The following is a 23,544-nucleotide window of genomic DNA, read 5'->3' on the forward strand; positions in this document are numbered from 1 at the left end:
CCGGGTACCGAGATTCGGCGGCTACATCACCCACTTCAACGAGCTTGACAGGTACTGCGCTCGGCCTACCATTGCTCCTCAGACTGCTGTCCTTGGATGAAGACAACTGAATGGAAGCATGTCAGGCTGATGTCCTATTTTGGCATTGGCGGACATTGAGTTCTCAATAAGCGGGTTAGTCGATGATGCTATTGTTCACAACACCAATCGGCCAGCACTCGAATTTTCAGCAACAGGCATATTCTTCTTCCCACCATATATAGTTCCCCTCCTCTTGCTTCGTTTACCCTTAAGTCACATAACCCACACTTGCATTTCCAATTTCTTTCAATCCCGGTGGCCGCCATTCTTGATACCTTTTCTAACACTATGGCTTTAATAGACGGAGCTCAAACTATGGCTGGCCCAGAAAAAAGCAAAGAAGCTGCAAAAAGTGATCCTATGTCTCCTACAGATCTTGCCAAATTCGTAAGTGATTCTTTCATCAGAACGGGTCTTGGTTCGGGTTAATTTTTAACACTCCTAGCAGACTCGCCAAATATTAGATGATACGTTTTATAACATAATTCATGATATTGTGGCAAAGGTGCACAAGGAAGAAAAGGTTGCTCGTCAGCAGTCAGCAGTTGTCACTGCAAGACAGCTAGCCGAAGAATCAACCAAGGTCAAAGACTCTGGCGAAGAGGCGAATGGCGCTGCTGATGCTGGCACATCAGCCTCACACGAGCACATAGTAAAAAGCAGAGGAGTTCGACTAGAGACCGACAGCGCCATTTTCGACAGTGGAAAGGTTTACCTAAAGGGTAACCCCTTAGAAACAGTCAAGGAGATAATATGTCCAAATTGCCGTCTCCCCCGCCTGCTATATCCAGCATACGGTGAAGGGTCACGCCCAGTGGATGCAAGCCGAGAATACTGTCGCAAACAACCCCCTGTTAACCTTCATGGAAGGGACGTCCACGGCCACCATTTCGCCGTAGAGAAAATCACAAAGAAGAAGAAAACTCAGCCTGCAGCAGGCACGCCAGGCTCGAGTCCACCATCTATTCCCGAGACTCCTGGCCCCAACCCTCTTCTTCAGCCAAAACCAGACAAGGTTTATGTTCCTACAACCAAATGCCCCAACTGCCCACGGTACTTCCTTCTTACTAAGAGTGCCCAGCACCTTGACAGATGTTTGGGTATCTCAACCCGACAGAGCCGAATTCGTACTCCCCTCGCCAACAGCGAAGCTGGTACACCTGGGCCATCACAGCCTGCGAACGCACGAAAACGTGTACGTGAAGGCGAAGAAGAAGGTGCTGCCGGTCCAGTTAAGAAAAAGAAAGATTTCGGCCTGGCAACGAAACTGAAGAGTCAAAAGCCTGCGGCACCTAGCAAACTGAAGAACGGAACTACTGCAGATACGATCTCAGTAGAAGCTTCAAAACCTCCTGCAAATGGGAAAGCCGGGAAACAAAAAGCATAATTTTCGCTTTTTCCCCGCTCATTATCACGATACCAATATCCAAAACAAAAACTTCCATCTTATCCATCTTTTATTGAGAGTCACCCTGTTTAAAAAAACCTATCAACGACCACGCCACTCTGCATACATAACTGGAGTAACGGCACAACGACCTCTTTCAAATCACTGCGAGTTACCTACCACAAAACTACCAAGCTTTAAAAAAGAAGGACCTAATGGTCTTTCATTTCTTATACCTCTTATCTTCCCTGGAAATTCTACACATACTTCAGCTACCCATCTAATCCATGCGCCATATCGGACAAATCCATCTTAACTATACCATTTCTCATTTCTGTTTAATGCAGCAGGTCAATTTCTCTCTAATGCCGGATGGGATGGCGGGCATCTAACTACAATGGGGGGGGGCGTTTTGGTCAACGGCGCCAAAACATGGCGTTTTTCCCCTTACTACTTTTTTTTTTATTCCATTTGTACCTTTGTCGAACCCTACTTTTTCTCCTTTTCTTTTTCCTTTGTGCTAGTATTTCTCCGTCGCATTTACATGGAATGGGATGTGTTTGTCCTTGAATCTTCACCCTGCACAATGTTGCAGCTTCGTTTGGGAAGATATTGATATTTGCCTAGTTAGATCATTGCGCGCGTCTGGTGTACATTATGGCATTGTTTGAAAGCATGAGCGAGTAAACGTGGCTCAGATGCTTTGTGGACAGCAAAAGAATCAAATGATATGACTTGATATTAAAACATTGCTTTCCAAGTATATGCTTGGTCGTTAAAGGTTATCATTCATTAGTATTAAGGGGGGGGGGGGGGGGGGAGATTAAACAAATAAATATTAAATGAAAGGCTGAGCACTCATATTTGTCTCATGCCAAGTTCGTATTTCTCGTCAATGAGCCTATATCTTGTTCTATCCTTGCGATCCTTGAACAGCATTGCAACACACAAGAGGAGAATGGCATCAATTGCTTATCATAAAAATAGCGTCAGCACATGATCAAACCCACTAGGCAGATACAAAGTCCCAGAGTCGAACGTACCAACAATGCCAAAGGTAGCAGTAGATATATTGCCAAAGAACGAAAACGCATAATCAGACATCGGCCCTATGCAGCCCGGTTTCTGTGCGGCAAGCAGATCCGACATACAAGTTGAATCGTAATGGTATAGTGGCGAGGTACTGTTTTCAAACCCGCAACAATCGAACTAGTTATGCAAAGCCACCGTTAGACCGAGCAGTCACACCAGGTCCAAGATACATAAAAATGACGTACCTTCTTCTGCAGCAGGCCTTGTATGTCACCAGTCTCCCTGGACCACATTGGCTGGAGCGTCGAGCGGGTACGCAGAGCTTCGTACCAAACACTCAGACCCAGGCTGAGGGTGAAGATCCCGCTGAAGACGAGTAGCCAGCCATGAAGACGTAGCCATCTTCCGTTCTGCGGAAACACAATGACCGGTATCGAGCAGAGGAAGGCCGCGAAGACGCAGAGTGCATTGGCAAGGGAGGCTATATACCGATGCACATGTAAGTATTCGTGGTGTTTGGTTGGCAAACTAAGTAGTTAAATATGTGGGTAGCTGAGCAGATGACGAACGGATTATGGGACAACGAGGTATGAGCAGGGACCTCATGACGTTCTCGACGTTTCTTTCATGATGGAGGCTTGCTTCGCCTAGCCTTGAGCCCAGAAGGAGGATGATGCCACTCAGAAGGAAGAGGAGGTCCGCGATCATGTACCCCGTTAGGACCTTGTTGATGGCGAAACCCATGGTAGTTCAGGTGAGCTTATTGCGATGGTGATATGGGTATAGCCGAAAAAGAAGCAGACAAGACGACAGAGGAGATGGGGACAGGAAGAAGCCCATGGTAAATAATATGTTTCCGGCGGTGCTCACTGATGCTTGCTGTGATCTATTGGTAGGACCGGGTTATGTTGGGTGGCGGGTTGCAGGAGCTCGGCGGCTAAATCGTGACAAGGGGGCCTCGGACCAGTCATGTTGTAGCACGGCCATCTTGCACAAAAGACGAGCAACGGAGTACTAAAGGACATTTTGAGTGAAGAGCAGCACGTATTTTTTTTTTTTTTTAAGTATAAATCAGTGAATTATACATCTTGATAAAACCATGCTAAGACCATGATAAGAGCAAGCCAGTATACGCAGAGAGACGGGAACGATCATGGGCGATATAAAAACACGAGGAGACTTGAAATAAGACATGCCTTCGTCCATTTTCCCTTCCGAACGAAACCGATCGGAATATAGAGTGAGATAGATATAAGAGCAAAGAAGCGACCAGATGGAAAAGAGCACGGAACATCGACGGGTAGAAATAGCATGTAAGAGTGCTAAGGAAGAAAGCAAGCAAAGTCAAGGGGGCACACGTTTATCATAAAGAGATACAGAACAAACACCATAACCCCCCACCCTTTCCTGGGTTTCCGATATAAAACCTCCATCCCCGTGTGTAATATGTTTGGTGATAAAGAAAAGATAGGGGAAGAGGGGGGAACGAGGACGATGAAAAAGATGCGGGATAAAAAGTAGACAAGATTGATCTCAAGGGATCCACCGCTGAATTGGTATCATATAACAGTAATCATATCCACTGGGTGTCATAGGTGTTGCGTTCCTGTTGTTAGTTCCGCCGAGAGGAGAAGAGGAGGAGGTCTGAAAGATGAGGAGAGGTACCAGGAGAGGGAGAAAATAGGCCCCTGGTTTGTGTGAGAAGTCGGCGGAACGTTGACCTGAGACGAGACGGCTCGGGAAAGGCTATAACTCTAGAAAGGATATAGAGGTGAAGGAAACAGGAGGGAGACTTTGAGACGGTGTCGAAGAGAAGGACAGGCGAGTATTCCCATGGGTTTCCTTCTATACAGGCTGTAGGAAAAAAAAAAAAAAAAAAAAGATGTTGCCTCGGCCGGTCTAGAAATTCGCGGCCAAGGAAGAAAGTAGGAGATGTGAGAATCGTGTTTTTTCTTTTGAGATGAGAGGTGACAAGTTTGCTTTCCCTTTTTAGTATTCTGCATGGAACAGAGTTAGTGAGGGATAGAAAAGGAAAGAAAAAGAAGGAATCAAGAAGTGAGAAGAAGGTCAAGTGGTGGTGGTGGTGGACTGCTGCGGCATACGCGTACCAGCGGGCACGCCCGAATACTGACCTCCAGCCTGTGCTTGCTGCTGCTGCTGCTGCTGCTGTTGAAGATTCTGATAGTACGCAATCTGGTGTTGCTGCTCGTTGGTCATGCCACCCATGTTGTATCCTGGATGCAGTGGACGGGGCGGTATGGCGGCGGCCTGCTGCTGGGCAGCGACGGTGGCCTGGGCGACCTCGTCTGGTGAGTCTGCTGGCACCTCTGGCGCCTCGACTCCGTTCTCTGTCCCCGTAGGCTCTTGGGCGTTCAAACAGCGCTGTATCGGTTAGTCGTAGCTCATGATAAGGTGGGTGTGCCACGGGCGGCGTACCTGGATGAGGTTCTTGCCCTCGGACTGGGTGACGAGCGGCTGTAGCTTGGGTGTTGTGAATGTGTAGACAAGCCCAGTCTCAGACACGACAAGAAGCAGGACCTGCGTGCCCGTCAAGACCGACAATTCGTATGCCTATCGAACATATTAGTCTGGATTGTATATTATATATGTATGCATATGGGTGTGTGTGCGCGAGATGTGATCGTGATGGAGATGGAGATGGCGATGGGGACGCGGTGATCTAGATCTGCCAACAACCAACCTTCTTCATGATGCCGGCCTTTCGCTTGGAGAAGGTGATGTGACGGCGGGACTTGTCCTGGATGAACTTGATCTCTATCTTGCGACGCTCGCGGCCGGGCTTGTCATCATCGTCGTCGTCGTCGTCGGCCGCAGGACGCGGCCGCTTGCGAGAGTCGAGGGAGGCCGATCCGTTGCCGGACGGAGGGACGAGGTCGTCCTGCGAGGGCGAGGGATTCTCCTGGGGCACCGCGGCGACGTCGGCCATGGCGATGAGCGGTCCTGCGCGGCGAGCTGGCTGCGTTCTCTGCTGGCCGGGGGAAGCGAGTCTGTCGTGAGTCTGCTGTCGCGACTCTGCGGTCGGTGGTTGCTGGTTTGCTGGTTTGCTGGTGCTGGTTGCTGCTGTTCCCAAAGAGGTATGATGTTTGGCGGGCGAAAAGGGACGGGCGGCCGAATCGAGTAACGCGCTGGGGTGGGAAGAGTGACAGGTTTGGGTAAGGTCGGGAGTAAAAGAGGGAAAAAAGGGCGAAAAGGGCGACGAGCAGGCGAAGAAATAGGAAAAGCGCCAGGGCGGGCGGCCGGCGAAGGGGGGCGCTCACCGCCTGCCTAGTTCTGACACGGAAGATCGTCGGCGCGGTTCTGCCGCCGTATCGCCCGCTGTGACGCCGCGCTCAGGGCGGTACCGTATTACGGTGGCGTTTTGTTACGACGGCTTATATAATACAGCTATTTGATGCTATTTATAGCCACGCTCTATTTGCCACGCAAGGGGAAAAAAAAAAAAAGGAGTAAGTCTAGCCATTATTATTATATTAAAAGAGGATAGAGTTACAGGAAGATACACTGGGTTCGGCGACAGGTGGGTGTACACACATAGCAGACAGCTCGACATCTGAGTTAGCGTCGAGGGTCGAGTCGAGAGCCGGAGGGCGCGCGCGGGAAGACAAAGATCGGCGTTTCACCAGCTGCGCCTCCTGCTGAGCATGCAGAACCCTCAAACACGCCGCGGCCCTCTCAAAGTCTCAAAGACCTCTGCCTTCTGGAAGGAAGCGCTTCTGGGATGACGGGGGACACGGGAACTAGGCCGGTTCTGTCCTGGCTGGAGGGCCCGGGGCCTCGTCTCTGCGTGCTCCTTGCTCGTCTCCCCATCTCGCTTTGCTGCCCGTCTGGTTCAGATCTGCTCCGCCTGGAGATCTCCTTGCTTTTCTGCACTCCTTTTAGCGTCGGGTGGGCCAGCGATCAAGCGATCAGGCCCTTTTTTTCCGCCTTCGTATTCTTGCAGGACAGCGCGAAAGGCGAGAAAGCTGAAGAGAAGCTGAACAATAAGAAGCCGAAAGGCTGTTGTCCCGCTTACATAAGGAAGTAACCAGTGCTGAGGTAAGCAAAGTCTAATTCTCTGTTGGTCAACTCGTCTTGGCGCTTGCCTTCCTTTTTGCCTCGGCTGTTTAGGCAATTGAGGAGGAACCTTTGGGCAAAGCGGTTACAGGACAGGCAGGCTTATGGAGGGCTGTTTATTTTCATGTCTCATTATAAGTGCAGAAAAGACCGTATCATTATTACTGTCATAGAATGTAGAAGGAAAAGAACATCATCAGGGCCAGCCCTTAGCCTCGAGGTCGCAGATGCTGAGATGTTCATCTAGTCATCATATTCGCATTCAGTCTCGGTGCCAGCATCGGGGGCCTCGCTCTCTTGAGCACCGTTATGCCACCACTGCAGGCAAACAGGCTTTTCTATCTCCAGCGTAGACTTGGCCTCCGGAGTCACCTTTCCGGTCTGAGGGTCAAGTGCAAATACCTTGATGTCGTTCGAATTCTGGCCTTCGGTCACAAACCACTTGCCGCTAGGGTGGATAGACATGTGTCGTATGTTCTCCACGCCGCCGTTGAAGATTTCAAGCAGCTTCAGCTTGCCGGTCATCTGGTCAATGGTATACGAAGCGACGGAGCTGGAGCCAGGGAAGACCTTGTCAAGCCGGTTGGAGGCATACAGGTGTTTACCCGATGGCGAGAGGATGAGTTCGCCCGCCGCCCCCGTCTGCCCGTCTGGAAGCGTAGATAGGGTTTGGATCTCGGTAAGCTTGATCGTTTCAACCGTGTATTCGACAGACATCGCGGTCACCGTGTTGGAAAGCTCGCCCACGACATAGTAAAACCGAGGCTTGTCCGCGGCTGGATACAGCACTCCATGGCGAGGCCCGGTCCCCGGTTTTACCTTGTTGGGAGGTGCGACGCTGAGTTTCTGTCCTGCGTCTACCTTGAGGATGCGGATCAGGTCTGAGCCCAAGTCCGGCATAAGAACGAACTTGCCGGTTGGGTCGAAGAGCGCCTGGTGCGGGTGAGGAGCGTCCTGCCGGTCTGGTACCTTCCCCTTGCCTTGCATTTTAAACATAAAGTCTCCCAGGTGGGTGAACTCGCCGTTATCCTTTGAAGAGTACGCTGAAGCACTCGCTGAGCCACTAGTTTATCGTTGAATTAGTACATACACAAATGTACACGGCATGTATAATAGTCAACTTACTAGTTTGCAGTGATGATTATAGGCTGGGTAGGGTGCATGTCCAAGGAGACAGGTCCTGCCAGCCCCTTGATAGACTTCAGCTTCTTCAGCTTCCCATCCTGGCCGATAGAGTAGCTCGTCAAGGCATGTTCAGTCGATGTCTCTTCGATAGAATATAGCAACTTGCCGTCCCTCGAGACTTCCTGCCATGACGGCGTGCTGGAATCTGTGTTGTTTCCGGTAACCTTGAAGGTTCCAGTCTTGGTATCAAAGCTAACAGTTGCTATGGCGTTGGCGTTGCTGCCCACAAATGCAATGTTCTGCGCCACTATTCCAGACGTCAACATTCCTGCCTGGAGCAACGAGAGAAATGGCACAGTCTTCATGGTGAGTCGAAGTTTGGTAATGCGGGGTGGAGATACCTATGACGGAGGTAAGAAAGTGTTCTTCTTTCTTTATTTCAAAAGAAAAAGAAAGCTGCGAGACGTGGTTGGGTTATATAGAGCTGTGGAATGGGAAAAGGCACAGTGACATTCGATCTCACTTACATACTAACTAACTATAGAATGTTCGGTGAATATCTCTCTGTTATACGAGCCTTTTCACTGCATAAACTAGTAGTCGGTCAGCCAGGTTGTCTTTGTGGTGAAGTTGTAAGTTACAGGGCAGTTGTCGCTCGATGAAAGGATGTGTCACTCTACCAACTGGCAAATAGCAAAACCTGAAGCCTTCTCTTTGGCGCTGGACTATGCAAATATCAAACACACTTGTGGTCAATGCTGGATGGTTAGGGCGCCAGAAGCTGGAAACTTTGGCCAATCGATTGAATTCTGAGCTTGCTGTGGAGTCTCAGGGAGCCCCTGCACGGTTAAACTTGATATTAACTAGAAAGGGGTGACTGGTTTCAGGTTCGTTTCATTGCCTCAAACCATACAGCGAATGATAGTTACAGAGTCGCCCAAATGATATTTCATCCTCGCTTTGGACAGACAGGCTTTGCAGACTGCTTGTGTTGAAAGTTGCTGAGATAGCTGGGGTTGTGGTGCATGGGCCGACCAAATGCTCCGCCCTTAGATCTATAGGCACAAACACAATATCTATTATATCACAAACATAATATAAGTCGTCTGAGCAGGGGATGCATTCCATAACTATACATCCCATAAATTGTCGGGTTTGATAGTTACGAAGAAGCAGCCATTCTTGACAACAGGTCACCTACAACTTAAGGCATAGAAAGGCGTCTATTGAATTATCCGAGGAATATCTACTCGTTAAATACATACAATATTTGGGGTATTAAGGCAAAGAAGGTCATCTTTTTCACTCCGCTCATCATCGGGGACATCTCTGTCAGTTCAGCACACAAAGACCCCCGGTGTTGAAACGATCATATATGAGTACACATTACAGCCAGGGCGCAGAAAATCTCAAATGTCGAATGTGCAACTAGGCTCAGATAAAGGTGTCTGGCCTCGAGATGCAGCACTGTCTAGATGGAACTAAGATCCCTCTGCAAAATTTGCTCTTTTGGGATCTGTCAATTTTCTGCCATCCCGGTCATTGCCTGTAGGCACCGTTGTCTCACTGGACGTTCCCCAGAGAGAAAATAAACGTCTATGGCCGGTCGAAACGGAGGTTGTGCTCTTACGCCGTTGTCGTTTTGACGCTCGACGGGGCCACGATGGAGAGTCTTGAGGGAGGAGAGCCGAGCGAGCAAGTAGCTCTCGACGGCCACCGAGGTCACCATCGTTCTGGTCGTCTCGGAGCTCTGCCAAAATCTCTGCAGTTTCTAGGCCTGGGTTGGTGGAACGTCTGTGTGAAAAGGTGGAGGCTCGATATGGGTGGTTGAAGGGACTGGAAGGTTGTCGGAGACGGGGTGTATGATGTAGTAGAGGTTGACGTTCGCCCAGATATGATTCTTCGTCACCGGGATGTGTGAAATCAGCGTATGTTGCAGCGGAGGTATCTGGTTCCTCCATTAAACCAAGACCAGGGCCTATAGCGCTTGTTGGAGGAGGCACGGCAGCCTGTCCGGGATGCGTAGGGGATTCTTCCAATCTCCAGGAAAGGCAAAGTACCCCGGACAGTAGAATAACCGTTCCAAGGGCTATCAATCCAGCATGAAGCCCGGAAAGTTGGGAGGCCTGGTGAAAATATATTAAGCCATCTAGAATGGCGATTATGTTGTAAACGCAAAACACATAAGGATATAAGACACTTGTACTGCACAACTTCAGGCCACGGTGCATATAGTACATCTGAGTCAGGGCCAAAGCGACGAGCGCAAGCAGGATGATCCAAGACTGCCAAAAGACAAACTGGTTGTCCTGATCCGAAATCGTTCGTACAACCAGCTCGACTGCAGATTTTGCAAGGAGAAGGCAGTGGGCTGATAGGATACCACTGAGTGATCCGTATATCATCCCACGTACTAGCTTTATCCTGGGACTGTGATGGAGGTGTGGAGACCAAATGGACATATATCCCCTTGCCTGGGCAGGTGTAGGGGACACCTTCAAGGCACGAGCTCCTAGGACTAAAAGCAGAACAACCACGCCCGTTCCAGCCATCCAGTGGAGGAACGCAGGCCGAACAAGGAGTTTAAGTAGTTGATCCAAAGTGTGGGCGGGTTCACCAATAGCTCCAAATGTGGCAATCAGAATAGCGCCAGCGCATACTAGACATGTTCCGATTACTGAGTACCGCGTGAACGGCTCCCCAAGGATCAAAGTTGCAAATATGGTATTAAAAACAAGGCCGGACTGAGAAGTGATAATGTTAGTTCATAGCTCGAAGGATTTGAAGAATAAAGGGGGTACGGAGACGCACAGCTTGTAGGGTAGACAGGACTGGTAGAGGCAGCGTCGTAATCTGTATAGTGCTCCCAACGATATTGGCACTGACGAACATGAACATTCCGATCTATATCGTCCACCGTCAGCGTCCGTCGTGTCAATTTGCTTGTTTATCTCTGTGTATATTCAACCAAAGAATCGAGGCGATGTCCCCACTAACCTGCCATCTTCTCCGTTTAAAGGCCGGTCGGCGCGTGTCGTAGGGAAACTTCTCATCTTCAAGTATATGCGATTTCCGTTGCAGCGTAAGTCCGACAGCCTGCAAACTCGTTGATATCACTCCGACCAGTACGCCGATCTAAACGTCCAGTCGCAAGTCGCATCAGCAATAAGCCCCTCAAACAGATCTCTGAACGAGGCAAAAACGTACTATTATGCCCCCTGTAGGCGACAGGTGACCGAGGCCCATCTCGAATATCCCCATGCATTGGTTATTCAACTCGAGAAAAGGGGAAAAGACAGTGAAGCTGGTATGACTTCCGTGTGTGCGTAGCTGCTGGCTACTGACTGGCGAGGGCCATGGTGGAGGCGAGGCGGCGCGCGAGAGTCGATGAGCGAGTTATATTTATGTTATATGCTAGCAGGATGAGACAGAAGTGCAGAGGATGGCCGTGAGGGCATGGCCGGGTGATAGCTGCAACTGCGCTGGGTGATGTGTCGAGGTGATGCTGGCGAGGACGTTGGATGCTGGTCGTTCGAGCAGCTCGCCGTGGTTGGGAAGCAGAGCAGGTGACGCTCCACCACCGGGCCCCGTCCACTCTCGTCGCTCGCTGACTTCCAACGTCAACATCAACATCGCCTTCCCATCGAGCAACGACGGCAGCAGAATAACAACGACCTGACAGCCAGCATCTCCGTTCTGCTGACCAGCAATTGTGCTCTGTAAAAGATACCGGCCGGAAGGATTTCACTCAGGTATTTACAGAGCTGCGTTCTCTTTGGTTTTGCTGGTCGACTTTCTCGCTAACAGCTTTGGCTTGTTGCCTTCCAGCTTTAACATCCTACCTATCTACGACCACTGCATATAACCCGTCCATTGCATTCAAAATGTCTCAAAGCCATGCCCTTTCAGACGACCAGGTACGTGTTTCCCGCGCGGGGCTCGGTTATCCATTAGTCAAGTTGCTTTGACGCTGATGGCTGGTGCTTTCATCGCATGTAGGTCGCGGGCGAGCTCCGCAAGATGACCGCCTTCATCCGACAGGAAGCTCTCGAGAAGGCCAGAGAGATCAATCTCAAGGCGGATGAAGAATTTGCCATCGAGAAATCGAAACTTGTACGACAGGAGATTGCTTCTATCGACCAGCTGTACGAGAAGAAGTTCAAGCAGGCGAGCATGTCGCAGCAGATCACCAAGTCTACCCTTGCCAACAAGACTCGTCTACGGGTCCTCTCGGCTAGACAGCAACTCCTGGACGAATTGTTCGAGCGGGCCAGAGGAGAGGTTACCACTGCTGCCACGGGAAAGAAGGGTGCCAACTACGAGAAGACACTGGCCGGCCTTATTCTAGAGGGACTCTACGCTTTGAACGAGAGCAAAGTGCAGGTTAGAGCCAGAAAAGCTGATTATGCTGCTGTCAGAAAGGCCGCCGAGAATGCTTCCAAGGAGTTCAAGGATAAAGTTGGAAGGGAAGCCACCGTTGAGATCGATGAGCGTGAACCACTCGCTCAAGACTCGTATGTCTAGTTCCCCTTGTTACTTGGAATGGGTAGATTTGCTAACAGTGTACAATCTAGTGCTGGTGGTGTTATCATTCTCGGAAGCAATGGGAAAATTGAATATAATAACACACTCGAAGAGCGTCTGAGATTACTGGAGGCAGATTCCCTACCCACAGTCAGAGAGATGCTCTTCGGCAAGAACGCCAATCGCAAGTTCTACGATTAATTTGTCCCTGGTGTTTCGACCCTGTTTTTCCTTTTCTTTTTTGAGCATTGCGCGGGCTTTCACACCCCTCCTCCCTTTTTTTCGATTTGTATTCTCTGATCTCGCCGCCATCGTCACAGTCAGCTAGCTGTCAGCCACCATTGTACCTCCCAACCTTGACGGGGCTCTCCATCCCTCAATTGAACACTAGAAGCATGCCAGATGTATACCTCACTCTAGCTGCAGCCGTTCTTGGATCCAATGACCATTTAGAATATTGCTATCGCTTGTATTTTATTCTACACATCCGCCCAGCCCCTCCCGCTTTGGTATCATGGCTCTTCATCTATATATATACCATGGAAGTGGCAGAAATGCCCAATATCATCTCACATATCTTCATAGGCTGTTGCTTTTATCTGACTCCGAGAAACTTTTCCAAAATATCCCTCTTTCCACTACCACCGGCGGAGTCATCGTCATTCGAGGAAACAAAATAGGACTTCTTCAGGACAGGCTTAGTCCTCACAGTATAGACAAGCCGATAATGAAGTGCTTGCAGGCTTTCCTTGGCCTCAGTGCGTTTCATATGTGAGGCACCAGAATCCTGAATAGCAGTAAATATAGCCTTCACTCGATCTGCAAGTTTATCGACCTGTTTATTGAATTCAATCTCCTCCTCCCTATCTAAGAAAGAACGCTGTAGGGTCCCTGAGTCAATCGCAACGTCAAGTATTGTGGTTAAAGCAGCTAAGCTGGCAAAGTCAAATGGCTCCTTGTCTTCAGGCCGATGTTCGTTAACTTTAAATCGTTCACCTTTCAATTGTGAGCTGATTTTCCGTAGATTGATCAACTCAGCGTCCGACTTATCGAGTGGCGAGCTATCCATGAACAGAAAGGTGGATGCCAGACGACACCTGAACAGGGCAATCTCTGGGGTTATTGGGGGTATATTTCTAAGAAGAAGACATTGGAGAGTTGTGTCTTTGATTGTTTGATATGTATTTTGGGCCAACTCGTGGGCCTGGAAATAGTTAGCCTACCAACTGAGAAGCAAAGTTATTGGAAGACATACGTTAGCCTCTGGTAGAGCAGAAGATCTTGACTGGCCGAATAACGCAGGAATTGCTCGTCGTGCCTCAGCACAGACCGCTCCATCATTCATGACAGTTTCGTCGAGCGCTAAGCGAAATAGGATCTTCAACGTATGTTCACGAGTCAAAGCATTTAGTCTACGGATACAGTTATTAGCAGGAAGGCAAGGAAAGACAAATGAGGATGATGGACTCACTTTTCAGCTACGTTGGAAAGCAGTGCTAAAACAGATAATAAATATTTCCTGTCTATGGGGGGTGATGACTCTGTAAAAATGTTATCAGAAGAATCAACCCTCTGAACTTTAGTGTAAGGGGATAGCTCACCTTCTTCATCAACATTACGAGTATCAGGCACTAGAGGCTCTGAAGCATCTAGTGCGCTACTTTTCGCCCCCAACGTTGCAAACAAGCGATCAATATGCGAAGGTTGGACGAGAGAAGCTATTAGATATTCAGGAGAAACCTAAGCGTATTATTACCTAGGGTTTAACCTATGTAGGAAGGTAGGCTTAGACTAACGAACCTGAAGAGTACTGATATATGCAAACCGAAGTTCATCTCGTGGTTCCGTAGCCACTAGTTGCCTGTTAGCAATGCACATAATCAATACTTCATTTTTTGGTATAGGAGTTCACACCTGACTGTAGAATCCAGAGTAAAACATCATTCTGTAAGGGCATGTATTTTAGCACTTCCCCAACCACACCTGATAGAAACGCTCTATCACGAGAAGAAGGTTCTATTGCGGATTTTAGTATGATAGAAAAGATAATGCACGACAAGTAGTAGACGACATCTCACCTCTGAGGATACCCTCCCAAGACTCAGGATCTACTGACAAGATTGGGAAAGGCTCAACATCGACTGTTGGCGGATCATAGCGAAAGAAGGACCAACTTATGCCTTGTCGAAGGGCCTCTGTCCGCAACACTGCATCCTTCAGTCGCCGAACAGCAACTGGATCCGAGGCATCTGAAACTAAAGAGGCATATATATCATCTTTATCAGCGGGGTTCTTGCCCTTGGTTTTGTATTTGCCCATGGATTCCTGGATGAGCACTTTTGCAGCCGACACCTGGGCCTCTCTCTCCTTGTCGTGCATGGCATCTGCTACGAGGTCATCTAGGGAGAACTTATGTGTTGTTCTGGCCGTTGCTGTCTGGGCTTCCTTGGACTTGGGCTTAGGTTTGGCCCTCGAGCCCTTCCGGCCCTTTGAACCAGACATGTCTGTATCTGAGCCTTCTTCATTCTGGCCCGAGGTGCCCAAGAACTTAGCCAGCAGCTCATCCGTAGAGATGGCAATTGAATTAATAGAGTAGTCATCATCATCGTCGTCAGATGCTGTGATCACAATCTGCCCGTCTTTGAACACCCGCTGGGAGCCGGGAACAGTGGTGAACGACGAGGCAGCTGGCTCATCCATGGGAGTGTGCTGGCGATGGCTTGTCTCGGCAGCACCAGAGCTATCATTCCTTGAGCGATCTTGCAGTATAACCTGCTCCTGCTTGGGCTCTGAGAGAGAAGAGGTAAGCTGGACGGGGGATGAGAGGTCTGGCGGGCAAGAAGTCAGTGGTGACGAAGAGCCGGGCCCATCTTTGATGCTGGGCCGTTTCACGCCGGCTACAGGGTGTGGCTCTGAAGAAGACTCTGCGGGCTTGAAATAGAAGGATATCTTGTGATTTTCTTTCATTATATAGGATTTCTTTGCTCTTATAGTCGGCTTTTTGGCTCTTCTTTTGGACGTTCGAGACGCGCTTTCACGAGAACCTTAAGAGATATCACGTGATACTAATTAATTGATGTTGGGCTACTAAGTATTTTTCCGAGACTAAATATAATACCTAAGTACAACTCTATTAGATATGGTAATAGCTAATGGTTATATATATATATAGATAAAGCTTCTAATATTACAATAATTTATTAATTAGTCTTCTAGACTTCCGCGGCGTGATCCAAGGAAGTTGGTCACTTACAGTCATCTTAACTTTTTAAAGTTTCGCTCAGCTGAGTTAAGCGCAGGGGTCAGATGAGCTACATCCTGTCTCTCCCTCTTCGTTTTGACAGCTTTCAACTACTGGTATCTTCGTTTTTGATCTTAAGATCGTGCACAGGGATACGAGCGGACGTAGATAGTCTGGAATTAAAAGCTATGAATTGGCCTGGCGAGGGGTTTATGCGTCGGATGTCGACATCGAAGAGTACCTAAGACTTGTTTTTGTCAAGTTGGCGGATCTCTAGGGGCTTCTTGAGAGTATGCAAGCCAATATATATAACCTTCTGTATCAGCTACTTCGAGCGCTCTGTACTGCAATCTCTTTTTTGCTTTCTCGCCCTCCGCTGCTCTTCCGCGTAACAGCTGCGACCTTAGAAGATAGCTAGCAAGCGGAAGCATGAGCTGTCTATAAGTTGTGATGTCAGTATTGTTATGAAACGCACGAAACACCGCACTGATCAATTGCATACCCTGTTTGAACAGCAAACAAATCCATCAAGTACGCCTTACTCGATAGCTGCTTGTCAGACGGGCGTGTGTACGACTCTTGACTGCTAAGATACTAGCCTAGCATATCAGATTGATACACAATGAAGACTATCTGCAAGTCGTAAGTAAAAGCCACATGTCTAAGAGAGAGCATATCAATCAAAGATCAACAGAAGGAGCCTAAGGATTAATACCGCAAGCTCAAAGGATGATGTTTCCGAGCGGAGATTCCTTGGAGGAGGAGAAGGCTGCCAAAAAGAACTGGAGACACACTGAGCCCCTTCTCCAGCCATTTTAGATTGGACACTCGCCATGCGAAGTATAGGATATCACACCAAAGATGGTGACCCTCTCGAAGTAATATCTGCTCCATAAATGTCGGCAAGAAAAACGTCATAGCCAAGTAGTTAACGGGTAGGAAAAAACCCGAGCCGCCTCAACCGTCACAAGCATGGCCGCAGGGTCGGACAGAGCGGCTTTAAGAATGGAGAGCAGCAGGCTGGCGATCCGTACATGAGATACGAGGCACAGCACGACACTGGTCCACACACATACGCACTGAGTCTTGGTTGAACGCGCAATAATTCGGATCGCCGTTTCAAGTTGATGGCAGCCTCAAACCGCGCAAGAAGCACGAGATATGCTGCAGCCCAAGCGGAAGAAACACGAAGCAATTTAACCAAGCCCAACTCCTCCATCCGCAGTTACACTGTACCGCAAGACCCCCAGCAGCGATAGGCGAAGCGCACTGATACGGAGATTGTGCCGTAGCAGTTCTTCTTCGCATTTCCTCGCATTCCTGATGTTCGCGCTAGTTGATTTCTGCATGGAATTATCCAATTTTTAATGTTTTGCCAGGAGGATCTCTTCGCTAACGAGGTTAATAATCAAGCCGCTGAGGTGGAAGGCCGAGCGAGACAGACGAAGCCTCCACAATTGGCGGCTGAGCCGGTCGTTCCGTTAAGGTGTTCTTCTGGGAAGGCCGGCAGCAAAGATGGCGTTGGTGATGTGTCGGCTGGCTGTCTGTCCGGCTGTCTGCCTGCCTGCCTGGCAGCGGGCTCTGAGATAACAATAACAGATAACAATAATGCGATGCATGTGTAAGGAACGGACGCAAGCATGGCCAGGGAGCGAATGGCGGATGGATGCATGATCCCTGGCGCGGCATCACCCCTGATGCGAGTTCGCGGATGGTGTTTTGCTTGTTTTATTTCCCCATACTCGCTGCCACCGGCCATGGCGACGACAGATATCGAGAACTCCGCCAGCCCGCAGCCAGCCAGCCAGCCCGACAGACGGACGGACAGGCCATGGGCCATCCACGCCGTGGCCGAGGTTGAACAGCGCAGTCTCGGATGGATCACAGGGCGGCTGTCGGCGTCACGGTGGTTAGCCAGCAGCATCACATCACAACGCCGACGCAGTAGCAGTAGCAGCAACAGCAACAGCAACAGATAGCAGACATACATCTAGTGTAGCGGGCAGACATATCCTGACTCCGTACCAGGCCAGCCTTCCGCAGGCACACCAGCAGCGCAGGGAGGATGAGCCCGGCCCGCCGCCCCCTTGCGCCCAGTCGGAGCCTGGAGCTCGCTGCTAAGCCGCTGGAGAAGTGGACAAGTAATCAACAGCCAGCGCGAGGGTCGCTGTAACTCACTGGCCAGGCAGAGCCCACCGCCAGCTGAGCTCCAACTCTGGGTCGTCTCCGTAATTCTTCGTCTTCGTCTTCGTCTTCGTTTCTTCGTCTTCGGCCTCGTCCTCGCATCGTCTGCACCGGCCGCCCTCGTTTTTTACCCTCCGCCGCGACGGAGACATCGGATTGGAACCTGGAGCTGCTGATTATTGTTTTTCCTGTGCCGCTTGTACCTGAGGTCTCTCCTGCGCTGGCGGTCTTTCTTGTTGTCTCTTCTCAGTCTCTGTCGTCTCCAAAGGTTTCTGTGGCCACCACGCATCATCATCACCACCACGACCACCGCCGCCGCCGCTTGCCTGCCTACCACCGGCCTCGCGCTCCCGCCAGACGGTGCTCTCGCCAAAGAACTCGCGCTTCTCGCTCTCAGTCAAAAAAGTCAGTCGGCCCTGCAGCTGGCTCTGGTCGGCCCCCAGACGCTGCGAATTCGCCCTATGGACCCGTCGGTCTCGCAGCTGCTGCTCTCCTGAACCATCGTCCCTTTCCCTTTCTCCCCTGGTCCACACGCTCCCTGCGTACGACTGCCGGATCAATTCTCAAAGGCCTCGCGGGAGCCCTGTCAGGCTGCCTTGCTGTCTGCTGCTCTCTTCCTGGCCGTCGTGGTCGTTCCCTACTCTTCCGGTGCTGTCTCTATACCCTCTTCGCCTGCTTTTTATCTACACCACCGCCTCTTCTCTCTCTCTCTCTCTCTCTCTCTCGTACCTCTACACTCCGGCGCAGGCTCGACTACTTGAATCAACAAACAGACAAGGATACGAAAAAAGGATACGATACGAAAAGAAGAAGAAGAGAAAAAAAAAAAAAAAAAAGAGAGAGAGAGAAAAAGGACCAGTTGGACGGCCGTACTCTATGCAATATCTAAGAAGAAGCTAGAACGCCATGGCCGTGGTTCAGTTTGGAAGCGAAGATGAGTCGAACGTATCGAAACCGTCGAAGCGGATGCGATGGGCCACCCAGCGTCGTCCCGGCCGGCAAGGCTCGAGAAAGCGAACTTCGATCATGGACAAGCTGCACCAGCGAGCAGGTTCAAAGGACGAGAAGCGGAGGTCCAACACCAGCAGCCTCCCCAATGGCAGCGAGCCCTCGGATGCCTCTGATGAGGCCGAAAGACGGCGGATCTATGTCAACGTACCGCCGCCGCCTCACCAGAGAGACGAGAACGGCAAGTCGACCATAACTTTTGGACGGAACAAGGTCCGGACAGCAAAGTACACTCCTCTCAGCTTCATCCCGAAGAACCTGTACTACCAATTTCACAATATGGCCAATGTTTACTTCCTGTTCATCATCATCCTCAGTGTGAGTGTTTCCCCTTTCATTTGCCATCACAATATCTTTTTTTCTTTTCTTTTTATATATATTTTCCCTTGTATCCAAGACTGACAATTTGTGATCTGTTGCACTGGTGCAGATTTTCTCCTTTTTCGGTGCCACCAACCCTGGCCTGGGAGCAGTGCCACTTATTTCCATTCTGACGGTTACCGCGTTGAAAGATGGTGTTGAAGACTGGCGAAGGACAGTTCTGGATAACGATTTGAATAACTCGCCCATTCACCGCCTGGTAGGCTGGAACAACGTCAATTCTACCGAGGATAACGTATCACTATGGCGTCGGATCAAGAAGGCGACGACGAGGGGGATTCGGCGGGCCTGGAAGTGGTTCAAGCGTGTGAGAAAGGGCGAAAAGCCCGAGCCCAAACCAGTCGTGGAGGATACGCCGCGAATGTCGATCGCTACTCAACGACCCGAGTTCCGCAATTCAACCTATTCCTACCGACCGTCCTACCAGGCAGACCGTCCTGGAAATGACAGCGAAGACATCCAAATGACGCCCCTCCCATCCCCAGGTGCAAATGGAAACGGTAAAGCCGAATCACGCGCTCCTCCTCCTTTCAATGAGACTCCAATGTCACACCCAGCCAAGTTCTACGGCAGTATTCTGAACAAGTCATGGCAACCGTCTGGATCTGCCAGATTTAAACGCGACTACTGGAAGAACGTAGAAGTAGGTGACTTTATCCGAATTTACAATGGAGAGCAGATTCCAGCTGATGTGGTGGTCCTGTCTACCTCTGACCCGGACGGTGGCTGCTACGTTGAAACCAAGAATCTCGATGGAGAAACAAACTTGAAAGTGCGACAGGCACTCCACTGCGGACGTGCTGTCAAACACGCGAGAGATTGTGAAGCTGCCCAATTCGTCATCGAGAGCGAGCAACCGCATCCCAACCTTTACCAGTACAACGGTGCGATCAAGTGGTCGCAGGCTAACCCTGATTACCCGGACTCCCCTGAAAAAGAGATGGTGGAAGCAATCACCATCAACAATGTCTTGCTTCGTGGCTGCAACTTGCGAAACACTGAATGGGTCCTTGCAGTTGTCATCTTCACTGGCCTACAAACGAAGATTATGCTCAATACTGGCGTCAGCCCACGCAAAACCGCGCGGCTCGCAAAGGATCTCAATTGGAACGTCGTCTACAATTTTATCATTCTCTTTGCCATGTGTCTTACTTCGGGTATCGTGCAGGGAGCTACGTGGGCCCAAGGTGACAATTCTTTGGACTGGTTCGAGTATGGGTCTTATGGCGGCAAACCCAGTGTCGATGGAATCATTACATTCTGGGCATCCCTTATCCTGTTCCAGAACCTTGTCCCGATCTCTCTTTTTGTCTCCCTTGAGATCGTTCGTACTCTCCAGGCCGTCTTCATTCACAGTGATACCTTCATGTACTATGAAAAACTAGAATACCCCTGCACCCCCAAATCTTGGAATATCTCGGATGATCTTGGCCAGATTGAATATATCTTCTCCGACAAGACCGGTACCTTGACCCAGAATATCATGGAGTTCAAGAAATGCACTATCAATGGTGTTTCTTATGGCGAGGCCTACACAGAAGCACAGGCTGGAATGCAGCGCAGACAAGGAATCAATGTGGAAGAAGTATCCAGAAAGGCCAAAGAAGAGATAGCGCAGTCTAGAGCCTCAATGTTGAAGCAGCTCAGAGCTATTCACGACAACCCGTATCTCCACGATGATGAATTAACCTTTGTGTCTTCGAACTTTGTCTCCGATCTCACCGGCTCATCGGGCGAGGAACAGAGGGACGCTGTTACCAACTTCATGATTGCTCTCGCTTTATGCCATACTGTCATCACAGAACGTACACCGGGTGACCCACCCAGAATTGATTTCAAGGCTCAATCTCCAGATGAAGCCGCTCTCGTATCTACAGCGCGAGACTGCGGTTTCACCGTACTTGGCCGATCCGGCGATGATATCCGACTGAATGTCATGGGCGAGGAACGACGATACACCGTTCTCAACACTCTAGAGTTCAACTCTACCAGAAAGCGAATGAGTGCCATCATCAGAATGCCTGATGGAAGAATCATACTCTTCTGCAAGGGTGCCGATAGCATAATATATTCCCGCCTTTCTCGCGGTAAGCAAGCTGAACTCAGGAAAAATACAGCTGCCCAACTTGAAGTCTTCGCCAGAGAAGGTCTCCGAACGCTCTGTGTAGGACAACGCATCCTTTCGGAAGAGGAATACAAGGAGTGGAGTAAGGCTTACGAGGATGCTGCTCAGGCTATTGTTGACCGTGACGAGAAGCTTGAGGAGGCAGCAAGCTCCATTGAACGTGAGCTTACTTTACTCGGAGGAACTGCCATCGAAGACAGATTGCAAGATGGCGTTCCAGACACCATTTCCTTGCTTGGAGCTGCGGGTATCAAACTGTGGGTTTTGACGGGCGACAAGGTCGAGACCGCTATCAACATCGGTTTCTCCTGCAACCTGCTGACCAGTGACATGGAGCTAATCGTCTTCAATATTGACCCGGATGACATCGATGCTGCCACCACAGAGATAGACAACCACCTTGCGAATTTCAACCTCACGGGATCTGATGCAGAACTTCTTGCAGCTCAAAAGAATCACGAGCCTCCGGCTGCTACTCATGCTCTTGTTATTGACGGAGAGACTCTCAAATTAATGCTCAGCGATAAACTGAAGCAAAAGTTCCTTCTGTTATGCAAACAATGCAAATCCGTCATTTGCTGCCGTGTCAGTCCCGCGCAGAAGGCTCAAGTTGTTAAAATGGTCAAGGAAGGGCTGAAAGTGATGGCTCTCTCTGTCGGCGATGGCGCCAATGACGTTTCTATGATTCAAGAAGCTGATGTTGGTGTTGGTATTGCTGGTGAAGAAGGACGACAAGCAGTCATGTCTTCGGACTATGCCATTGGACAGTTCAGGTTCTTGCAGCGTTTGATTTTGGTGCATGGTCGATGGTCGTATCGTCGCCTTGCAGAGACTCTTGCAAACTTCTTCTACAAGGTATGTGTTTCCTTTCATTATTTATACCATCGATGCATCGTTCTCTAACTATGGTATAGAACCTTGTCTGGACATGCGCCCTATTTTGGTATTCCATATATAACAACTTTGATAGTTCGTACCTTTTCGACGGTACTTATATCATTCTGGTTAACCTTGCGTTTACCTCGCTACCTGTTATCTTGATGGGCATTCTTGACCAGGACGTTAATGATAAAGTGTCTCTTGCCGTTCCACAGCTTTACAAAACTGGTATCGAGCAGAAGGAGTGGACTCGCACCAAGTTCTGGTATGTCACTCTTTTATCTTTCCTCCCTCTTAGTTTCGAAGTCTTCTAACCATGGGTATACAGGCTTTACATGTTGGATGGATTGTATCAGTCTGTGATCTGCTTCTTCATGACATATCTCCTCTTCCGTCCAGGACAGAACGTCAGTGAAAATGGCCTGGACCTAAGTGATCGTACACGAATGGGTATCTATGTTGCCTCATGCGCGATTGTATGCAGCAATACCTACGTCTTGCTCAATACCTACCGTTGGGATTGGTTGACTGTCCTAATTAACGTTGTGAGCTCACTTCTTCTTTGGTTCTGGACTGGTGTCTACTCTGCTACCACATCGGCGGGTACATTCTACAAAGCAGCATCTGAAGTATATGGAAGTCTGTCCTTTTGGGCTCTCACATTCGTCACTGTTGTCATGTGTCTTGGACCGAGATTCACCATCAAGTCGGTACAGAAGATATACTTCCCTCGGGATGTCGACATTATTCGGGAGCTGGTTACACTCGGAAAATACAGGTATCTTGAGAAATACGAGGCTTACGTTCCCCCATCACACGCATTCGCTGCCCAATCTTCGGGGATCATGCAAAGCAGCAAACCTGCTGCAAAGCGAGATCCAAATCAACCCGAAGAGGAACGTCCCATATACCCCCCTTCTGTTGCACCAACTGCAACAACCCATAACCCACGCAGCCAAAATGGCAGTGACACAACTGCTTACACAGCAAGCCTGGAACTCCGACCTCCAGCGCACCAGTCACTAGAACAAGAGCGCAACCCACCACGAGATCGTGTAAGGCCGTCGATAGATCGCTGCAGATCCTCAGTGGATCGGGTCAGGTCAAGTTTCGAAGCCAGCAGTGACTTCACTTCGGCGGCAATGTTAGCCCGAATTGAATCTAGTCATGTTAGAGGCGACCCCAACAACCATCCTGCCATCCAGGAACATTAAGTGTATATATACGATTCACGTCCATATCGGCTGGCATATACGCACCAGCATCAAAACCTCCTCCTTTAATTCCCCACGGCCCTCGTTCAATGTGCGCACGTATCACGACTTTCCATACTTTTCACTTTCGTACGGTTTTCTTTTCTCTCCCAATAATTCGAAATATCAGCCATTTCAGATACCATTTCCCGCCCTGCTGTCCTCCGCGCTACCTTATCGACCTCCATGTGCATTTTCACTTCATCGTATCGTCCAGCTTCCTCCTTTCCGCTAGGCGTTTGCAATTCCG

General features: G+C 49.6%; 8 protein-coding genes across 10 annotated transcripts; 3 read left to right on the forward strand and 5 right to left on the reverse strand.

Annotated features, from left to right (window-relative positions):
- Positions 1–369: 369 nt before the first annotated feature.
- On the forward strand, positions 370–1,468 carry TERG_00137 (uncharacterized protein; the record flags this gene model as incomplete). Its single annotated transcript, XM_003238097.1, has 2 exons — positions 370–468; positions 530–1,468. 2 exons carry the CDS (start codon positions 370–372, stop codon positions 1,466–1,468), a joined length of 1,038 nt encoding a protein of 345 aa, XP_003238145.1.
- An 812-nt stretch (positions 1,469–2,280) lies between these two features.
- On the reverse strand, positions 2,281–3,383 carry TERG_00138 (uncharacterized protein). Of its 2 annotated transcripts, XM_047747554.1 has the most exons (3): positions 2,746–3,383; positions 2,512–2,677; positions 2,281–2,439 (listed from the first exon to the last, which is right to left on the reverse strand). In XM_047747554.1, exons 1-3 carry the CDS (start codon positions 2,791–2,793, stop codon positions 2,327–2,329), a joined length of 327 nt encoding a protein of 108 aa, XP_047603511.1. In that variant the 5' UTR covers positions 2,794–3,383; the 3' UTR covers positions 2,281–2,326. The 2 variants fall into 2 exon arrangements, with proteins under 2 accessions (XP_047603511.1, XP_047605013.1); XM_047749045.1 differs by having other exon boundaries at positions 2,281–2,677.
- Positions 3,384–3,537: 154 nt separating this feature from the next.
- TERG_00139 (uncharacterized protein) lies at positions 3,538–5,447 on the reverse strand (the record flags this gene model as incomplete). The annotated part of the gene is made up of 3 exons (XM_047747555.1): positions 3,538–4,882; positions 4,937–5,071; positions 5,202–5,447. 3 exons carry the CDS (start codon positions 5,445–5,447, stop codon positions 4,568–4,570), a joined length of 696 nt encoding a protein of 231 aa, XP_047603512.1. The 3' UTR covers positions 3,538–4,567.
- Positions 5,448–6,470: 1,023 nt separating this feature from the next.
- On the reverse strand, positions 6,471–8,064 carry TERG_00140 (uncharacterized protein; the record flags this gene model as incomplete). The annotated part of the gene is made up of 2 exons (XM_003238100.2): positions 6,471–7,637; positions 7,700–8,064. The coding sequence occupies 2 exons, from the start codon at positions 8,062–8,064 to the stop codon at positions 6,818–6,820; spliced, it is 1,185 nt and encodes a 394-aa protein (XP_003238148.1). The 3' UTR covers positions 6,471–6,817.
- A 1,116-nt stretch (positions 8,065–9,180) lies between these two features.
- TERG_00141 (uncharacterized protein) lies at positions 9,181–11,155 on the reverse strand (the record flags this gene model as incomplete). The annotated part of the gene is made up of 4 exons (XM_003238101.2): positions 10,907–11,155; positions 10,697–10,834; positions 10,511–10,603; positions 9,181–10,443 (listed from the first exon to the last, which is right to left on the reverse strand). The coding sequence occupies exons 1-4, from the start codon at positions 10,958–10,960 to the stop codon at positions 9,181–9,183; spliced, it is 1,548 nt and encodes a 515-aa protein (XP_003238149.1). The 5' UTR covers positions 10,961–11,155.
- A 428-nt stretch (positions 11,156–11,583) lies between these two features.
- TERG_00142 (uncharacterized protein) lies at positions 11,584–12,424 on the forward strand (the record flags this gene model as incomplete). Of its 2 annotated transcripts, XM_003238102.1 has the most annotated exons (3): positions 11,584–11,616; positions 11,699–12,213; positions 12,274–12,424. In XM_003238102.1, 3 exons carry the CDS (start codon positions 11,584–11,586, stop codon positions 12,422–12,424), a joined length of 699 nt encoding a protein of 232 aa, XP_003238150.1. The 2 variants fall into 2 exon arrangements, with proteins under 2 accessions (XP_003238150.1, XP_047605014.1); XM_047749046.1 differs by lacking the exon at positions 12,274–12,424 and having other exon boundaries at positions 11,699–12,223.
- Positions 12,425–12,818: 394 nt separating this feature from the next.
- TERG_00143 (uncharacterized protein) lies at positions 12,819–15,190 on the reverse strand (the record flags this gene model as incomplete). Its single annotated transcript, XM_003238103.1, has 7 exons — positions 12,819–13,427; positions 13,479–13,635; positions 13,695–13,764; positions 13,825–13,963; positions 14,024–14,076; positions 14,138–14,239; positions 14,302–15,190. 7 exons carry the CDS (start codon positions 15,188–15,190, stop codon positions 12,819–12,821), a joined length of 2,019 nt encoding a protein of 672 aa, XP_003238151.1.
- Positions 15,191–18,554: 3,364 nt separating this feature from the next.
- TERG_00146 (uncharacterized protein) lies at positions 18,555–23,255 on the forward strand (the record flags this gene model as incomplete). Its single annotated transcript, XM_003238106.1, has 4 exons — positions 18,555–18,974; positions 19,087–22,017; positions 22,077–22,306; positions 22,370–23,255. 4 exons carry the CDS (start codon positions 18,555–18,557, stop codon positions 23,253–23,255), a joined length of 4,467 nt encoding a protein of 1,488 aa, XP_003238154.1.
- Between the last annotated feature and the right edge of the window lie 289 nt (positions 23,256–23,544).

The sequence above is a fragment of the Trichophyton rubrum genome, assembly GCF_000151425.1.
Source record: "Trichophyton rubrum CBS 118892 genomic scaffold supercont2.1, whole genome shotgun sequence".
Classification (NCBI taxonomy): domain Eukaryota; kingdom Fungi; phylum Ascomycota; class Eurotiomycetes; order Onygenales; family Arthrodermataceae; genus Trichophyton; species Trichophyton rubrum.

What these genes read in the sequence shown, in the direction of transcription:
- TERG_00138 (XM_047747554.1), bottom strand. Translation starts at nt 2,793, where the DNA reads ATGTGGTCCAGGGAGACTGGTGACATACAAGGCCTGCTGCAGAAGAAG. An exon ending in AAGGCCTGCTGCAGAAGAAG is followed by an intron (nt 2,678 to 2,745) that starts GTACGTCATTTT and finishes TTGCATAACTAG; the next exon opens with TTCGATTGTTGCGGGTTTGA. An exon ending in TGCTACCTTTGGCATTGTTG is followed by an intron (nt 2,440 to 2,511) that starts GTACGTTCGACT and finishes TTTTATGATAAG; the next exon opens with CAATTGATGCCATTCTCCTC.